Here is a 19862-nt window from a genome sequence, read left to right as displayed (position 1 = left end):
ATAGAGAATCATTGTTTTATTTAAAAAAAATTATATTGTCCGTTTTATCCGTGCGGTTAAACGCGCCTGTGTGCAAAGGGCTTAGGTGTGTTCGTGCACACACAGGCTCCGTGGGCAGACTCAAGAATGCGGTCACAGTGCGATCAAACTCACAAGCATGCAGACGACTCCACACGTCTCAACGGTCACCGCGGGCATTCTCTTTGAAGGTCAGTGTAAACGAAGCCAGGCCCTAGTCTTAACCTTTGCTCCAGCCACAGGGCAGCAGCACCCTCCTCCCCTTTATCCGAGCATCAGTGGACTCCCCTTGGATCTGTGCTGGCTGGCTGGGCAGGCGGTCTCTCTCTCTCTCTCTCTCTCTCTCTCTCTCTCTCTCTCTCTCTCTCTCTCTCTCTCTCTCTCTCTCTCTCTCTCTCTCTCTCCTCCTCTCTCTCTTTCTCTCTCAGGGGCGAGAGATGAACCGAGAGATGGGGGGGAGGGGGGCAGGGTTGGAGAATAGAGAAGGTCAGTTACACGATGTCGATGTCGTCCACTCTTTTCTTTTCCTCCCTCTCCTCTTTTTTTCCTCCTGGTTTACTTGTTCTCCATCAGAGACTGGACTTTGTGCACCAGCTCGCGGGCCATTTGCAGGATGTGTTGCACGTCATGACGCTCCGCCATCTCTGGAACACACAATAGTAAATCAGTGTAATACATATTCTGAATAAAACCTGGAAACTGACATTCAGTATTGAGCCTTGTGATCAAGATAATAAAATAATTATGTTATGTGAAAACAACACAGTTCTATTGTGAAAGTTCTATTGTGAAAATATCAGATCTACATGCTTACAACGCCTCGCAGCGCGAGGCGTTGTGAGCATGTAGATCGGCTATTTTCACAATGTCTGAAAAAAACACAGGTTTCTACGGTTTCTTGGGCTGGATATAGCAGCCTGGAATGGTTGTTCAAGTGCAGCTAAACTTAGCATGTTAGTAAACCTGCCACAATTAACAATAATGCATTGCTCCTGTGCAGCTGACCTGCGGAACCTGGGAATATACCATCTTGTCAAGCTGGGAAGAATACAAGTGTGGAGAATATAATTAGAATACCTTGTTAAAGTGACCATTTGTTAAATTTTGCATTTGCAGTCATTTTACTGTAATTTAACAACATAATAACCAGCGCAGATAGACAAAGAGACATTCATGGATTTATGTTTAAAAGTAACTTTTATTCTCCCCCCTGGACCCAGGGTATGGCAGCTGTATACCCCTGCCATACACAATTGATGCCACTGCGTGTGTCTCTCACCGTTGAAGAACTTGATGATGTCAGTGAAGTCCATGTTATTGTCTCTGATGATCTCCCGGTAAACAGTGACCAGGGCGAGGGCGAGGAACAGAACAAAGTGCTGAGAGGAGATCCTTGGAGCCACCCAGATCACCTCCCACACCGCAAACACATCCTCATACAGGAGCTCTGCATAGGACACATGCACCACAGACCACAGGTTCAAATCGTTTTTGCATTTTTAATATTTTTTTATTTCGTTTTGACTTTTTGTTTCCATTTTCGGTTTAGTTTGGATTCGTTTTTTGGGTGGGCTTGCAAGTTTAGTTTAAATGTTTAGATTTTCATTCTCTCCAAGAATGGAATCCGATGGCTTCATTAAAAATCTAAAATACACAAAGACTATGGCAAATGTTTGACAGTAATGTCAACTAGCTAATTCAATGAACTAAGCATTCTAGACCACTGGTATGGTCCCATAAAACTGCAAAATAATAAAACAATAAAAACAGTATTTGAGGCACTGCGTGCGAATGATTAGTATTTTTACCTCTCTTGAAGTCCAACAAGAACCAGCGGTAGCAGAAGTAAAAATGGGTGTAGTCTCCATTCTGGTGCATCAGTTCAAACAGCTCCGAGTCCAGGATCTGATGTGGACACGACAAGAGGAAGAGTTCAGCAGTCATCAAGTTGTTGACTCACTCACTCTCTCTCTCTCACACACACGCACGCACGCACTCACGCACGCACGCACGCACGCACGCACGCACGCACGCACGCACGCACGCACGCACGCACGCACGCACGCACGCACACACACACACACACACACACACACACACACACACACACACACACACACACACACACAATGATTGATTGATTGAGTATTTTATTAGACAAAAATGGAGAACAGTACAAGTATAGTCAATACAAAAAAAAAATGTAGTACAGTACAAGTACAGTTAAACACCCTGCCTAAAAGGAGCATATCCCAAATAAGTCCTTTTACGGTCTTTTTTACGTCGGAAGTCCTTGGTATTCAATTCATGGACCAGAAACAAACAAACCAAAAATAAAAAAACATTCAAAAACATTCAAAAATCATCGCAGTTATAAAAACGCTATATTTACAGAGGGAAACAGGGGGTGGGCTAAGGTAAGGGGGGGGGGGGGGGGGCTTTCACTTCTCACCTATCTATGGGAGAAGACAGTGATAACTACCTCCGCCTCTGGCCTCCTGAAAGGTGAGTTTTCAGGCAGGGCAGTTTTGAAGGATGCCAGCGAACTACATGTTTTTGTAGAAGGAGAATTTACCCATATTTGTCTGAATGGCTTGTGTTATCAGATCATTGTGTGCGCTCCCTCTGGTGTTTTGGCTGTGGGTGTCGCTAACCTTTTGGAGATGTTTGGTCAGATAAGCGGGTATTGAGGGGATTGAGGGCAGATTTGCATTGACACACACAAAACACACACACACACACACACACACACACACACACACACACACACACACACACACACACACACACACACAGGAGGTCATCCATCACCTGAAGGAGGGACCTCATGTTAGCGAAGTGTGTGTCCATGGCCCCGCCGTTGGGGAAGTTCTGACTCATCCTCTTCATGAGCTGAGTGAAGCAGCTGTATGCCAGGCACTCTGGGACACACGCACACAGACACAGTGAATGAGCCACACGCAGGAGCTTCATGACTAAACAAAGAACTACCGAGTGCTGACCATGCTGACGCACGCCTCTGACAGCCACACACAGTACCAGACACATCACAGTCAAAGGCAATTATTTGCACTGAGGGATAACATTTACAGTTGAAATTGCTGCCAAAATTATTACTCTCTAGCGGCCAGTAAACATTATCAATGGTGCCTAGTTGACAAGTACAACTGATTTATCAAATTCAATTCACATTAGCATAGGAAGCTACTTCATATACTGTACTGTAGCCAGGTCTGCATATTACCATCATCCAGGATGACCATCAGTGGAGCCAGCAGGTCACACATGCCCTGCACATAACCCATCTCCAAGTGCTCCCAGACATAGCTGCAAGCGAGAGCAACAACGATATACCATATGAAACTAGTGGAAATAATAGGTAGAGAGGGTCTGTACAGCCTACTGTGTATTTATTTATTTTTAAGACACATTATGAAGGAAATAAACTACAGATACACTGTATCATCAATCTAGAGCAGTGGTTCCCAAACATTTGCAGGTCGAGACCCAAAAGAGAGATTAGAGAGATCGGGACCCATTTGTGGGTCGCAGACACATTTTTATGGGTCCCTTCATCCCTGCTTTTTGTTTTTAATTATCATTTCAAAACATTTTCAATAAAAACTTTCACAAAAAAAGAGAAATCTTTCAAAATCTAAGAAATTCCATAAATTAGAAAACAAATGTTTAAGAAGTAGTGAAAAGTCTTGACCTGAAAAGTTTGGGAACCACTGTCCTAAAGGGTCCATTTGGTTACATTCGTACATGGATAAATTAGCACTGAGGACTTGACCTTGTATACTCCCAATGGACCTGTGAATATGTATTTCAAAAGACTAAAGGTCTTTGCACACTGCAGCGTTTTTCGGGCCGAATATCGGAGTGAATTTCGGAGTGCGTGAATAAAAATATCAACCTCATGTTATGCCAATCACGTTTGCACACTGCCGCCCGTTTCGTATTTACTTTCGGACCAGGGTTGATTTTTCCCGATTTTCGCAGCTGTCGCACTGAGTCCCTTGCTCTCTCTCTCTTTCCTCTCTCTCTCACTGGCCTACGGCTTTCGGATTTCCAAAACGCAACGAAAACACGCAGTGCAGTGTGAAACCACCTTTACATCCTGAAAGATACTTGAAGGTATTGTGTATTCCTTCTCTGTTGTACTGTACCTACCTGCACATGATGTTGCGTAGTTTCTCCAGGTTGCCGGAGGTGAAGTAACAGTAGTTACGATCACAGCGCTGAACATCTTTGTCTATTCTGTGGAGGTTGAGGGCAATCGTGTCCAGCAGCTCAATCTGTCCAGAGGGTTTCAAATGTTAAAGAGGTGGTGCCATGCATTTATATTGTTGTTAATGTACTGACATATTATCTTGCATATTATAGTGATGTGTATTACCTGCTTATTGTAAGTCGCTTTGGATTAAAAGCGTCTGCTAAATGCCTAAACTGTAAACTGTTTTGTACTTTTTCTGTTTTGTATGTGTCTATGGAGTTAACATTACACTAATAGACCCCCAGGTGTGGTTATAATATGCTAATATGTCTTCCCTGTGTATTTTTGGTTACTTCCTGAAAGCAGATAGCCTTCTGAGTCAAAAGGCCCAACTGAAATACACTGATTTAATGACATCATAAAATCATCGCCTCCCCTTTTTACCATGTAACCACATTGTGGGTGTGGCTAACCTCAGCTGGGTCACCACCCACCTGTCAACCAGGCATACTTAATGAATAGGTGGGTGTGGCCACATAAAAAGATAATTTTAACACTTTCTGTACACAAAATCTTTCTCCAAGTGTAATCATAATACCTGACGATTTGGTTGTAGGGGGGTAAAAATTACAGGCACAATTTCTTTAATAATGAACAAATGAATGAAAACAATTTCTTTTCACCCCCCTTTTTCTCCACAATTTATAATAATAATAATAATGAATTTTATTTATAACGCATTTTACATTCTTGCGAATCTCAGAGTGCAACAGGGTTTAAAAGCATGGCATAAAAACAACATTTGGCAACCAAACAATTACATGGGACCCGACTACACTAAACTAGTAAGACGCCTCAGGGCGACATGCGACCTTGCCCTAAAGGGTTCTAAACTACCGGTCAAATTAAAACTAGGTAAAAAACAGGTGTGGCGGTTCCCGGTAGTAGGAGGGATAATGAGGGTTATATGGTTATAATGTCACTCCTTGGTTATGGTTATGTGCAGGGACGTGCTGTGCCCCTGATTCAGCCCGGGAAAAATAGTTGGAGAGGCCCTCATTGCGCGCTATAGCTATAGCGCTGCTGCTACTCAAAGATTTGCCATTTCAGATCATGACAAGTGACAAGCCAATTACATGAGTTATATTTTGTCGTTGGTGGGTGGAAACCAATTAGTGAAAACGTATAGGTTCCGGACGGAACCATGTTTATTTAATACCGGAGGACAAGGTCCCCCTATGGGATAACAGCGCCATCTGGCGCTGCAACAGAGTAAAACTCATAAGCTCCCGTACGAGAAATATCATTTGTCGGGAGGGCTGTCAATCACAAACGAGGGCACCGCCCCCGAGTGTATATAAGCCCTGTGGGCTATCATAACTTCCTCTAAAGCCGCACCTCTGCGCCCGCAACTAGCGAACCGAGGGGCTTTATTCGGGGGACCTTGTCCTCCGGTATTAAATAAACATGGTTCCGTCCGGAACCTATACGTTTATTGTCATACCTCCAGACAAGGTCCCCCTATGGGACTCATACACTCCCCGAGAAGCCATGAACCGACAAGACTGTCGTGCACACCGACCACACCCGGAAGGAGGTCCCGTCAAACGACGTGACCCCTTTCAGGACTGATCCGACCCAGACCCACAGGGCCTGGGCGTGTTCAGACAGAAAAAGACCCTGACAGACCGAGGCCTGCCTTATACACTAAGGGCAGACACAGGTCCACCTTATAAAACTGCAGTAATATAAGGGAAAAACTCAGGGTCCCCCCCCATGTATCCTAGAGACAGTAGCATGCTGTCTCAGGAAGGGGAGAGAGCCGCCCCACTACATAGTAGGAAGGGCAGCAGCACCCAGAACCGTATGCGCCATAGCAGAAGGCGCAACGTCCAGGTGATAGTAGGTCGCAAAGGTGGACGGCGAAGACCAATTCGCCGCTGCACAAATCTCCTCAATGGAGACACCTTTGGACAAAGCCCAAGAGGTAGACACACCCCTAGTACTGTGGGCCTTAAGTGCTTCCGGCACTTCAGACCCAGACCGGGTGTAAGCCAACCTAATTGCATCCACAAGCCATCTCGACAGAGTGGGCTTGGACACCGCTTTTCGTTGACGGGCATTCATGACCACGAAAAGCTGAGAAGTAGACCTGCTGTCCACCGTCCTATCACAGTAGGCCTTCAGGGCCCTAACTGGACAAAGACAATGAAGACGCCTATCCTCCTCCGATGCAAACGGAGGAGGATGGAAAGCCGTCAAAACAACAGGTTCCTTCGGAACCACACGGTTCTTAGGAATAAAACTCAAATGAGGTTTAAGAAGAACCTTGGAGTCATTATTGAGAAACCTCATACAATCAGGGCTCACAGAGAGCGCATGAAGGTCGCTCACACGCTTAGCCGTAGACAAGGCAAGCAAAAGAGCTGTTTTGAAACTTAAATGTTTCAAAGAGGTCCTCCCAATCGGTTCAAAGGGTGCCTTGCAAAGGCCCTCAAGAACCACTTGTAGATCCCACACAGGAAACAAGGCTCTAGTCACAGGTCTCTAATGGTCAACACCATGCATGAACTGGACCACCTCAGGGATTTTAGAAAGGCCTTTACCTGCCACCCCCAGGTGGCAGGCATCAATAGCCGCTAAATAACCCCTCAGTGTAGAGAACGCCAGACCAAGGTCCAGGCGGTCCTGCAGGAAATCTAACACCCTCTGGGCCGAAGCTAAATGAGCCACCACAGGTGGCTCCTGTAGCTCACACCAGTCCAAAAAGGCATTCCACCTTCCATCATACGCAGCCCTAGTAGAGGGGGCTCTAGCACTCTGAATAGTGGCTACAACCGTCGGTGAGAAGCCTGCTGCGAGCAGGTTCTCCCTCTCACGGGCCAAACCCACAGGTCTAGGCCCCGTGGGTCTGGATGGAAGATCTCGTCCCCTGCCTGGCGCAGCAGATCCCTGTGCCAGGGAAGCCGCCAAGGGGGTCGAGAGAGCAGTGGGGTGATCAGAGACCTCCACACTCCCCTGGATGGTGTCACCAGAAGAACCTCCTGGTTGGAACATCTGATCCTCTCCAGAGTGGGAAGGATCAGTTCCAGGGGTGGAAACGCGTAGAGAAGACCTTGTTGCCACTCGTAAGCAAACGCGTCCGTCCCCAGAGGAGAAGGTCCCCTCACTGAGAAGTAAAGGGGACACTTCGCGTTCTCCTGGGAGGCAAAGAGATCGACTCGAGGTTGACCGAACCTGGAGAAAATCTGCCTCACCACCGCAGGGTGGAGAGACCAATCCTCGTAACGAGGCTCCCCCCTGGACAACAGATCGGCGCCGCCGTTCTGAAGGCCCGGGACATGGGAGGCTCTGATGGACCTCAACCGAGGCAAGCACCAGAGGGTCATCTCGCGCGCCAGCTGATCCAGCGTACGCGAGGAGAGGCCGCCCTGTTTGTTGAGATAATACAGGGCCGCCGCGTTGTCCGTCCTGACCAGGACATGGCAACCCCGGAGAAATGGTTCGAAATGCTTGAGCGCCAAGTAGATCGCCATTAACTCCAGATAGTTGATGTGGTACTCCAACATGGCCTGGGTCCAAAGGCCCCTGGCTGAGCGCCCCTCGTGGGTGGCGCCCCACCCTGAGCGGCTGGCGTCTGTGGTGATCACCTTGCGTGACACCACTTCGCCCATGGAGACCCCACTCGTCAACAACGCCTGGTCCCTCCATGGGACCAGAGCGTCCATGCAGACCTGGCTGACTGTCACCTTCCTGTACCCTTGCAGGGAAGGAATCCTGAGCGCCAGTGACCACCGCTGGAAGGGTCTCATATGAAACCTGCCCAGACGCAGAAGTTGCACCGCTGACGCCATCAGCCCAGTCAACTTCATGCACTCCTTGTACCTGACCACCTGGTTCAGTCGGAAGGAGCCGAGACAAGTCAGAAACCTGTCCACCCTCTCCGGGGAGAGGCGAGCGGACATGGTGGCCAAATCCAGAGATATTCCTATAAAGGAAATCTGCTGGGAGGGTGACAACATGCTTTTGCCAAAATTGACGTTGAAACCCAAGGCCTTCAGGTGTGACAACACCAGATTGGTATGGCGCGCCGCTTCTGAGCAGGAGGCGGCGGAAATCATCCAATCGTCTATGTAGTTCGCCAGCCTGACTCCCTGATGCCTCAGTGGAGCAATGGCTGCCTCGGTCACTTTCACGAAAACCCGAGGGCTCAGGGAAAGACCGAAAGGGAGGACCGTGTACTCGTACAGGCGCCCCTCGAAGGCGAACCGCAGGAACTTCCTGTGTGGGGGATAAATGAGGATGTGCTGATAAGCGTCCCTCAGATCCACTGAACAGTGGAAATCCCCCTGTCTCACTGATTTCATCAGTGACTCTGACGTCAGCATCCTGAATTTGAACTTTTTCAAGTGCTTGTTCAGAGCACGTAAGTCCATAATCGGACGCAGCCCCCCTCCTTTTTTCTGAACCAGAAAATAACGGCTCCAGAAGCCTAAACGGCTCTGGTCGCGTGATAACTCCACTATAGCGCCCTTGCGCAATAGTGAGTCTATCTCCTCCCTCAAGGCATCCGCATTCAAGCCGCGGGCTCGAGTGTAAATAACCTTGCTGGATAGGGAGGGTATTTCCGCGAACTGTAGTCTGTAGCCCCGTGTCACCGTCCGAAACACCCAGTGATTCGGATTGCAACGCTTCCATTGCTCTGCACACTGTGCTAACGTGTTGCTGAGCAACGGAGAAGCCTTGGGGTTGTACCGCCTGAGCGGGACTACTGGGCCGGGAGGGAGAGGAAGGACGGGACCGAGAGGTTCCGTATCCGGGCACGTATCCGTATCCGCTAGACGCCGGGCCGGAAGGCGCGGAGACACCAGCGGAAAGAGCGTTTCCGTTTCCGGTACGCTTATTTCCGTATCCGGTGGGAGACGGACACGTGACCTCCAAGAAGCCTCGCTTGTTAAAAATACAGGCGGCACATAGCGTGGAGCCCGGGGGACAGGGTTCATCGCATAAGTAACATAATCCCCGGCTCGGGGAATTGTATTTACGTTTACAACCTGTGCTAAGGCCTTTATATGCTTCCTTACGGGAAGACGAGGCCGACCCTGGGTGATATGTGTTGGCTTCTTCCCTGACGCTAAGACCAAACTCCTGTCCTGAACTAGAGTCGGCATAACAGTGCCGCTCGGTGGAGACAGAGGGGTATTGCACACTAGTGAAACCATACCATTGTGAATAGGAATTAGCTTGTCTGGGAACATTTTGCAAAGAGAAATATTCTGCTTGTAACCTGTCTGCGTGACTGGAGGAAGCGATATTTTCTGAGTGGAAAGAAATTCCAGCCTGGACTTCTCTACACTGGCTAAATTCATGCAAAATGGGGTCGTCTGTACTAAAGCAGGTGGGTTTGAAATAAACAGGCATTGTTTTATCAACACACTTTTTAATACAGGCACTGGAGGAGAGCACAGAGGAGGAATAAACATTGCTTTCTTGGCATAAGAAAAATTGTTCATATTGTCCAAACGTCTGCGCTTGCAAGGGGGGGTCCCCTGAATTTTCAGGGGGACCCCGCCAGAGTCCAGTGTCACTTTCGCGGCGGCTTCCCACGGGCTTTGTGGGAGCTGGCCGGTATCCCGTGCCTGGGAGGGTGGCGGGATTGGGAGCGGGCCTGAGCCCCCGCTGCAGTGCGAGGGGGTCCCGCGGAGGAAGAAGAGGGGGTCCTAGGGGGATTGTTCTGTTTCCCCTGCTTGGAGGAAGAGCGCCCCCTGTCAGCCTGACCAGGGGCCTTGCTCCGTCCCTGTCTCTTTTCCTTTCTGGGTACCTGGGGGTCCGTCGTGGCCTCCAGGAGTTCCAGAGTGATCTTCTTATCCGCCACCTCCTGGCGGAGAAGCTCCAGTCCACCGCCCATGAGGGAGGTAGGGTGGCCGGGGAGGTCTTGCAGGACCTTCTCGGTCTCCTCTCCGGAACTGCCAGGACACTTTACCTTATCAAGCCACCTGGCACGTTCCGCCTGGATGCAGTAATCCATGCCGTGTCCAAGCCACTCGATGGCGTGGACATTCAGGTCCATCAGCATGCGCAGCGACTTGTCCATTTCCTCCACCATCACGTCAGGCACCTCCCGCATCTCGCTAAGGAGGCGCCTGGTGGAGAAAAGCAGCAGCTGGGTGGCGTTCATCGTCCTGGCTGCCAGCGCGGAGGCTCTGTAAGAGTTCCTAACCCTGGAAGACTGCTTGTCGTCAAAGGGGATGGCAAACCCAGGAGGCTTCTTCCCCACGGACAGATTGAAGGGATTGCGGCCTCCAGGACCGGTCCGCTCATGACCTGGCTTGATGCTCCCGACAAGGGACTGCGCCATCAGTTTGTCCATGGGAGGACACAAGGGGATTCCCGCCTTCTCTGCGTCGCGGCAGTCGACCAAGAAGGGGAGCTTGGGGGGGTCCTTGTGTGTAGTCCAGGTTGAATGCAGGGCCTCTGCAAAGCCTGGGACCAGTGGGAGCTTTTCCATTCGAAGCGGGGGAGAGGATTCCACATCCTGGCCAAGGAGGGGAACTCTAGCCCGTGGTCCGAGTGGCGCGTCTCCGAGCGGCAGCTCCAGGCCACAACGGATGGTAGCACGTTCCAGCACCGAGAGCTCGTCCATGGGGATGGAGTCTGGGTCTTGTGCCGCTGCCCCTCTCGCCCCAGCCGGCATGGAAGGGGGGAGAGAGGCAGAAGGGGCTTGGGAGGACGCGGCGGAGGTGGAAGCCTCGGCATGAGGAACCACCCTGGCCGCGCCTCCGCCCTGTCCGGAGGGGAAAGTGGACTCGTCTTCCTCCGAGTACTCACCCTCCGTGTCCACCTCATCCATGTCGTAGTCCTCTAGCTCCGGTTCGTCTCCGTCGCTAGCATGCCAGGAGACGGGGCTAGGTGGCCGCATAGCCCGTAGCTGGGGGACGGAGAAAGAGAGAGGAATGTCACCGACGACTAGAGGGTGGAATTCTTTGGGGGGGACGGCCCAGGTTGCAGCTGGCGGTGGAGCAACGTGGGCGGTCTTGCATGTTCTCTTCTTGGGCACGGCACCAGTCGAGCCCGTCGGAGAAACAGCAGGGATAGCAGGGGCAGCAGACCCGCTAGCATCGGGGCTACCGAAGCTAGCTGAGGGCGAGGCCGCTGGAGGCCTAACCACGTGGCGAGAAGCAGCGCTGTGGCGTACAGCACGCGAGGAGAGGTGTCTGGGAGGGATCCGGCGGAGACCGTGGTGTGAAGGCCGTAACCAGCGCCAGCGATCTCACAGCGGGCCTCGAGGGCTGGAACATCATACTGGAGGCAGTCAGTACAGTTCACCCCCGTGGCCGGGGCCGGAGGGGACAGAGAGGCCAAGGCGTGTCCTACCCCCATGCAGACAATGCAGAACGGATGAGTATCTTCATTGGCGATGAGGCCTTTGCAGCTGGGAAGGCCGCACTTCTTCGGTGCCCTGGCTAGCAGGCTGCTAACTGTGGGCCGACGAGCCGCCATCGTGAGCTAACCGAAGCTAAGTGAAGCTAAGCTAGGGCAGGGAAACACGTGGCAGAACGTACAGAGAAGAAGTAAAAGACTCAAAGCGAAAGTGAAGAAAAGACCGAACTGTAGGAAGAATATAGAAGTAGAAAACGTACGGGAGATAATCTATAAAGGCCAGTGGCCGACTTCCTAGCCGTCGCTTTAGGCTAAACTTTACAGAATTAATACTTATATGGCTGAGTTCGCGACACTCTAGATGCAGGTAAGCAGAGGTGTGGAAGAGGAAGTTATGATAGCCCACAGGGCTTATATACACTCGGGGGCGGTGCCCTCGTTTGTGATTGACAGCCCTCCCGACAAATGATATTTCTCGTACGGGAGCTTATGAGTTTTACTCTGTTGCAGCGCCAGATGGCGCTGTTATCCCATAGGGGGACCTTGTCTGGAGGTATGACAATAAACAGCCGATCTACAAGCACACAACGCCTCGCGGTGCGAGGCGTTGTGTGCTTGTAGATCTGCTGTTTTCACCACTTTTGTGCGACGGCCTTGTATGGTGAAGCAGGGCTTTGTGAAAAAAATGTACAAATTTGAAACTTGGAGACACAAGGTTTCTGCCCGACAGTGACAATTTACTTTGTTGACTGCCCAGCCCCCAAAATGGAACGAAGGCCGACATTTTATTTTTACTTTTTTCCTAATGGCCGGCCTGGACCGGCCAGGAATGAACCGGCCGTTCGGGAGTTGTCCCGCTTTTCCCAATGGCCAGCACGTTCCTGGTTATGTGTTGGTTCTTTGCTTGTTATTAATTTCTGTTCTCCTGGGGGAGCAGTGAAGTGACGACCGTTAATCAGACTGGTGTACACCTGGGCCCAGGTGTGCACGCCCTATAAAAGCCTGCCTCCCCCAGTCCTCTCCCAGTTCTTTTCTCCTTTAGCTCCTCTCCCACCATGCCCCTTATTTTTCATTTCTGTTAACACATGCAACACTCACTCATCCATACATGCATTACACTAATGACTGATTTTCACACCTCACCTGTTTATTTTTGGTATGTTTGCTTAATTTTGATTATTGAATAAATTCTATTTTCTTTGTTAAACTGTGTCTACCCTTGTTTTTTTGTTGTTGTTGTGTACACTGGCACCCCTAGGCCAGGGTCATAACACAGGCCAAATACAAAAAACAATGGCCCAGGAATTATAAAGAAACGCTTTGTTAAAAAGTTTTTTTTTTTTTTAAGCATCAGTGGACTGTGGTGCTCAATGTGTTCGGGGAGGGAATGCCACAAACATGGGGCTGTACAGCAGAAGGCCCGGTCGCCCATGGACATGGTGCGGTGGTCAAGGAGAAGGTTGGTGTTGGAAGAGTGCAGGCTTCAAGTGGCGGGGTTTTTGGGGCGAGGAGGTAGGGTGGGGGCATTGGCGTAGATGCACTGATGTGTGAGAAGGGAAATGCCAATTGATTCCTCCCCACGCACATTTCTGTGTTGTCACTGCTGTTGTATCCTACTGACTCACCTGCCAGTGAGGAGCCCCCACCAGGAGGACGTAGAGTCTTCGTCTTACTCCTCCCGCCCAACATTCCCTGCAGTGAAAATTATCACCCTCCCAATTATCACCCACCCCGCCCAGCCGGCCAATTGCATTCACGTAGACCACATGAGACTGACACAATATGTCCATATATGGGCATAAAAGGGACAAGGACGGAATTAATTTGCAAGTGTGACTCGCGTTGCGGTTGCTTGTTTAAGTTGGACAAAACTTTCCCAAATATGGATGAGCTGGGATGAGGTGTCACGCACTGTATATTGATGACATCAGGGATCTCCATATATGGGCATAAAAGGGACAAGGACAGAATTATTTTGAACATCATTGTATGTGATGTCAGCTATATACTTCTGCTGAGCTGGGATGAGGTGTCATTGTGATGTCAGAAGAGTGATGGACGGATAGACAGACACACATGAGCTGGAGGTTTTCATGCTAAGTAGCGACCTATGGTCGCAACAAGCTCATAGCGCGACACCGAGTACCACGCTATGAGCTTGTAGATCTGCTATTTTCATGATTTTATGCAATTTATTCAAATCTTTGAGTCGTTGAATCTTTTAATCTATGTTTAAAGCAAGCATTTGTAACTCAACCCTTTAACGTAAGTAACATTAATTGACATAATGTGATGACCACACACCGTGTAAGATGAGAGCGAGGGTGAGATCCCTTCAACAGCTTCCCCGTTGGTCACCAGCTTGTCCAGCTGACTGCACAGCCTCTCCTCTGTGAGCGCCTCCTGCTTGCACTGCTTCCCCGCCGCGCCGGGAGCTCTGCCCTCGTCCCCTGTGCCGCCCTCCTCCTCCGTGCTCTGGCCGTCGTCGATGCTGGACAGGATCTGGGAGTGACCTGAAGTCACAGAGTAGTTTCTAGATGACGGTAGGCCCGAGTCAGGGGAGTCAAACTCCACCAGGGGTCGCTCCTCCGGTGCCAGGACGGCAGCGGGGAGCAGGGTAGACATGGTTGGGGTGCGGTCCTCACCACTCGGGGTGTCCTGGCCCCCTGCGTCGGGATCGTCTACGGACATGAAGACCTGGCGGGGGTGGAATGGAGGCATAGCGGGTGAAAAGGAAGACAAGGAGGATGGGAAGGGAGAAGTGAAGGAGTGATGCAACCGTTAGTGTGTGGTTGAAGTAAATGATTCTCAGCAGGTATAGGATTTCCCAAAAAACGCATCCCTGCTTGGTCTGGGGAGATACTGTGATGAGCTTCAGGCAGGTGTATTTCTTATTTTATTGTCAAGATTTCTGCCTTAAAGATTGGTTAAAATAATGTTTTAATTCTTTAAAAGAAGTTCTGGATTGCAGCTTCAATACCAAATGCACATTACAGAGATTAAGACTCTGCAATTTGTGGATTCTCTAATAGTTTTTATGTAGGATTGTCTATTATATTATAGCTCAGCCAGAGGCACATGCTGTACTGTACATCAAAGGATGTAGGACCATTTACTGCAATAAAGGGGTTTACAGTTGTATTTGTCAGAAAGGACTCCGCTCTTCAGTGTAAAGAGAAACGACTGTACGGTCATTTGAGGCATTGTGTCGCACCCACCACTCCAGCGGTCTGGGATCAATTCTCGGTAGTGGCCAGGCACTCCAACGAACACAATTGGTAGCAGAGGCGGATTTAGCAATTACGTGGCTCCTAGTGAAGCTCTACTTTAAGGACCCACTCCCAAACAAACCCTCCACTTGCTACCCTACAAGCAATCTGGGAACCCAGCTACAATAGCATACTTTGCATCACTATTGACATAGAGGGGAAAAAAATGTGTAGCATTGTGTAACCCATCATTTTTAGATGATGTATTTGGTGGTCAATCAATACATATGATGAATGTGTGTATTGATTGTTGTAGCGTAACTGTTTTTCCTCCATGTTAAAGGTGCACTTACTTATTGACCAGGGCATGTGAGAGGAGCTGAGTTGAGAGAAATGTAATCTTTCAGTCAGTCTCTCTCTCTTACTGTACGTATAACATTCTGATTATCAGTCCAGTTTACTCCCAAACCCCTGTTGGCTTGTTCAGTAGAGTGGGGTATGGGGGCGATAGCTTGAATCTCTGCACGTGATAGAATCTCACTGTGAAACTCCTCACTGTCAAGTGAAAATAAGTTAGGAGGGGGGGTGGCAATGACAGGAACCTCTGCACACATGGGGGGAAATTCTCAACGACTAAATTGGCGAGGAGGAGGTGTGTGTCCTCGTAGTTTGGGACGACGCGCCTCAGAGTGCTTTCAAGAACAGGCGGTATCACTGTGGGTTTCCTGTCAGTGTGGGCTCACCTCGTTGCTGAGAGTGGAGTCTCTGTGGACCAGCCTCAGCACGTGGCTGTCAATGCTGCTGCCGGACGACAGCTTGGCAAAGATGGCCGACTGCATCTCCTTCTCCCTCTGGTTCACGATGACCTCGCACGCCTTCCACTCTCTCATCACCTGCTGGTAGCGCTGGCTGATCTTCGCGTCAATCTTCACCCAGTCACACACACACAGTCACGCACGCACGCACGCACGCACGCACGCACACACGCACGCACACACGCACACGCACACACACACACACACACACACACACACACACACACACACACACACAGCAATCAGCAGAGGCACAGATTACACCTTCAGCTAAATAAAAGACTGCGAGATGAACAGTGAATAAACAGGCCTAATACATTCAAAGGCAACTCTCCCATAACCTCACAGCGAGTTCAGGGATCTGTGTGTGTGCAATCTGGGAACAGATTGGCAAAAGAAAAAGAAAGAAAAACAGCGCCCTCTGCTGTTGTTTTCCTTTGAATGAGCTCTGAATCTGTCTTGAGAGATAAGTGTGTGTCTCTCTCACCTGGTTCATTGCCTTCTTGTCCATGCCAAACTTGTAGTGTCCCAGCAGGAAAGGCCAGACCTCCTTCCTGATGTCATGCTGCACCCCACCATAGTACACCAACCTTAAAAGTTCCAGCTCTTTATAGTTCTGGACACACGCACGCACACGCACGCACGCACGCACGCACGCACGCACGCACGCACACACACACACACACACACAAACACACAAAATGTATATTTCTAGTAAAGTATTGAACTTTAGAAATACAAGTGATGTATTTCTATTATTTTTAATAACGTTTTATTTTTTAAGTGTGTGTCTTACCTGTACCTATTGTTATTATTTGAATTTAATATACCTTTGGGCAAAGGAAAATTATATATAAATCCTAAGAATAAGAACAGGGTGGCGGGGCGGGTTTATGTTCAAACTGTGAACTAGTTTCTAGTGTTGGACTGAAGAAGTGCACTTTTACAGAAGAAGTGAAAGTGCACAAGAGACGGACAGAGAGGAGAGACTTGATGAAGACAGGCTCACAGACAGAAATAGAGTGTGAATTAGTAATGGTTACATCCCTGGGAGTGATGAACGATTACATTTGCTCCTTTAATCGGTATGGTGGTGTCATATTACACACTATTATGAGACTTCATTTCAGTGACGGCCATTAAAGTTTCATTAGCCTGAAAATAGATAGACTGGACGAGGAGCCCATGGCAGCACATGATCAATGTTGTGCGGTAGATTTAATAAAAGATGTCACAGACAATAGATCATAACTATTGACCTAGTAATTTAGCTGAATACTACAGGATATCAGTGAGGAGGGATCAGCAATTGTTTTTATGCTGCCATAAGCATTTAAGGAGTTCCCAATGCTTCTACGCTCCAAATATGGAGTGTGTTGTCCAACCTCAATGTGTCGTCATGCCATCAGCAATAAAATATAATATGGCACAAAAGGGGGCATTGCCCATGTATGGGCACATCTTGATGACATCTTGACATCTTGATGACTCCATATATGGGCATAAAAGCGACAAGGACTGACAGATACAGAGATCCTAATAATCGGCATATTGGTCAGATTTGCGGTGCGACATAGATGTGAGTGGCGGGCGTGTAGATGTGAGGGCCGCATATTGGCCCAAACCTCTAGTGCCAAGTATATAATAATATCACATTCACTACCAGGTATTGATTCATTAATAAATCCTCCTCTTCCACGTTTTTTTCAGTGTTTTAACCTTATTTCGTCGACACACGGAATGCACCATGTGAGCAGGATGTAAGAAAATGTTCTCTGTAAGGTCTGATGATCTTTTCTTCTTTCACCCAGAAAAGAAAAAATATATCCGCGATCATCCGTTCCTTAGTTATGGTCCGTAGAAAAAAAGCTTGTTTTGACCAAAAACGCAATCTGGGAAAAGAATCCTAGATACAGGGACAAGTGCCACGTTTGAAGTCGGTTGGTCCCATATGTGCATGACCATATGGGCATAGTGGTCGGATCTCGGATCTGTGGCTCTGGACAAACCAGCTCTCCATATAAACTACTCACAAAAAGTTCTGAAACTTTACTTCGGTCAAATCGTCGTTGTCGGGCAGAAACCTCCAAGTTTCAAATGTGTACGTTCTTTCGCAAAGTAAAGCCCTGCTTCATCATACAAGGCAGAATACAAGACAAAAGTAGTGAAAACAGCAGATCTACAAGCACACAACGCCTCGCACCGCGAGGCGTTGTGTGCTTGTAGATCAGCTGTTTTCACTAGTTTAAATCATTTTTGAAATGATAAATGCAAAACGAACGGTTTTGGACATACTGTACAAGGTTTTCATCCGACAATGACGGAATATTTCTCTCATTCAATAATACCAAAGGGTATTGTATTTTATATCATTTCTATCGTTGATTAGTCATCTTTACAACAAAGTATAACTTTCGATCGTGCAATCATGGGACGAGCATAATCATGATTTATTCTTGTATTACTTGCGTTCGGTGGTGTATCTGTCAGGTATCTGTTTTCCCAGTGTTATTTATATCAGGTGGCACTTGTTGATGGTGGCATGCTGGTGGATGCTGGTCCCTGATTAGCTATGGAAAGCAGATACACGACAGATACGCCACAAGCGCAGCACTTGCGCACTCTGCTGGCGCACAAGTAGGCCATACATGGCCACCAGTGCACAAGGCACAAGTTGGAACCTCGAGAGTGCAGTCTAGTTGAAATTACATTTTAGTTGTCTGCATTTATTGTATATACAGTACATCTGCACCTCGACACCATTGAAAATTAGGGGTCCGCTCATTGTTCCGCCGGGCCGTTCTTCCGAGTAGGAACTCACCAGCGTCGGCAGGTTAATTCAATTCAATTCAATTTTTAGTTACTCACCCCCGTTGGCAGGTTAGCTACTCACCAGCGTCGGCAGGTTAGCTAATCACCCGCGTCACGGTTAGGGTTAGGGTTAGGTTTAGGCATAGTTTTACTGAGGTTAGGGTTAAGGTTAGGTTTAGTTCGTCGGCATACCGGCCCGTCGGCATATTGACGCAGACCCGAAAATTTGGATTCTCCGTCAATGTGTTTTCCAAAGTTGTAAATACAAAGAAATGTAGTCGTTGACAAATAAATAAAAATGATAAAATGAAATCCATCTTTTGCAATAGTGCATCAATACTGCACCAGGAAACATACATTTACAGGTAAAAAAAATACATATATCAACCATAATAAAGTCACCTCACCACGCTACATGATATCAACTGCAATCATTCTTTGTTGTGAACTCCACCAGCAAATGTCAGCAGTGCAGTTTACATCTGGTAGACAGACCCAGCCCTGTGCCACCCAACCCACCCAGCCTCTAACCTTGCAGTCTTTCTGGTATTTGCTCCACACATCTTTGCTCAGGCCCCCCGATGCCTCACAGGGTCTGTCTGGAGGCACAATGTTGTGGTTGACCAGTGCTGACAGGTGTGTCCGGACAGTGGACAGGTGGCGACAGTAGGCCAGCCCTGGGGCAGAGACGAGACGAGGGTAGAACAATGATACAAGAAGACTGGTGTCACATAGAGGGTCTACAAGCTCACTAGCTAAGTATAAATCAGGCTTAAGGAGATTGAGCCTGCAAATGTATGGCTAGTTTATATACTTTGTTATATTAAACCTTTCAATGAGTGAAAATCTAAAATACACAGCATTTGTCGAACAACATTTTGATCATGTGACAAAGTATACATTTTTAGAGACAAGACAACACAAAATACATTTATACATTTCACATTCATACATACCCCCCCCCCCCCCCCTCCATATTCAACCCTGGAAATAAATCTTGAGCAAATAAAAGTACTAAGAAAGAATGGATTATGAGCTCAGGACTATAATACTTACAACCATAAAACGCTCTGGAAACAATCTGTCTTTTCATGTTCTGACAAAGCATCTTGAGAGGGACACTGGTAAGAGAAAAGGTTAGTTACAATCAGATAACAAGCTAAAATATATATATATTTTTAACTCATACAGAGCAGCAAAAGGTTTTGTGTTTCAAGTCGGAGGAATATTTGACGGTAGATGTGATGGGTTGCCCTCATACATTATATGAAGCTGCATTACCATTAGAAGTGTGTTTACAGGTGAGGGGCAAATTGGTTGATTTTGTCGACTAAAACTAGGACGAAAAATGTTTGTCGACTGCGTTTTTTCACTGACGAAAACAAAATAAATTGTAAAATCAGTCATTACGAA

The 19862-nt window shown here is 48.2% G+C and overlaps 1 protein-coding gene across 1 annotated transcript in view; it reads right to left on the bottom strand.

Moving 5' to 3' along the window:
- Positions 1–544: 544 nt before the first annotated feature.
- Positions 545–19862, bottom strand: part of sgsm2 (small G protein signaling modulator 2) — a gene marked incomplete at its 5' end in the record, with an annotated part of 113855 nt that continues 94537 nt past the window's right edge. The window contains 11 exons of the mRNA XM_080732294.1: positions 545–662; positions 1298–1465; positions 1827–1923; positions 2830–2939; positions 3263–3345; positions 4192–4316; positions 13919–14311; positions 15567–15749; positions 16126–16254; positions 18981–19126; positions 19506–19570. Coding sequence (XP_080588420.1) covers positions 574–662; positions 1298–1465; positions 1827–1923; positions 2830–2939; positions 3263–3345; positions 4192–4316; positions 13919–14311; positions 15567–15749; positions 16126–16254; positions 18981–19126; positions 19506–19570 — 1588 coding nt within the window. The 3' untranslated portion in view covers positions 545–573. The remainder of the gene's footprint in view (positions 663–1297; positions 1466–1826; positions 1924–2829; positions 2940–3262; positions 3346–4191; positions 4317–13918; positions 14312–15566; positions 15750–16125; positions 16255–18980; positions 19127–19505; positions 19571–19862) is intronic.

The sequence above is a fragment of the Nannobrachium achirus genome (genome assembly GCF_963921795.1).
Source record: "Nannobrachium achirus genome assembly, chromosome: 8".
NCBI lineage: Eukaryota > Metazoa > Chordata > Actinopteri > Myctophiformes > Myctophidae > Nannobrachium > Nannobrachium achirus.
This window is presented reverse-complemented; position numbering and strand designations above follow the sequence as displayed.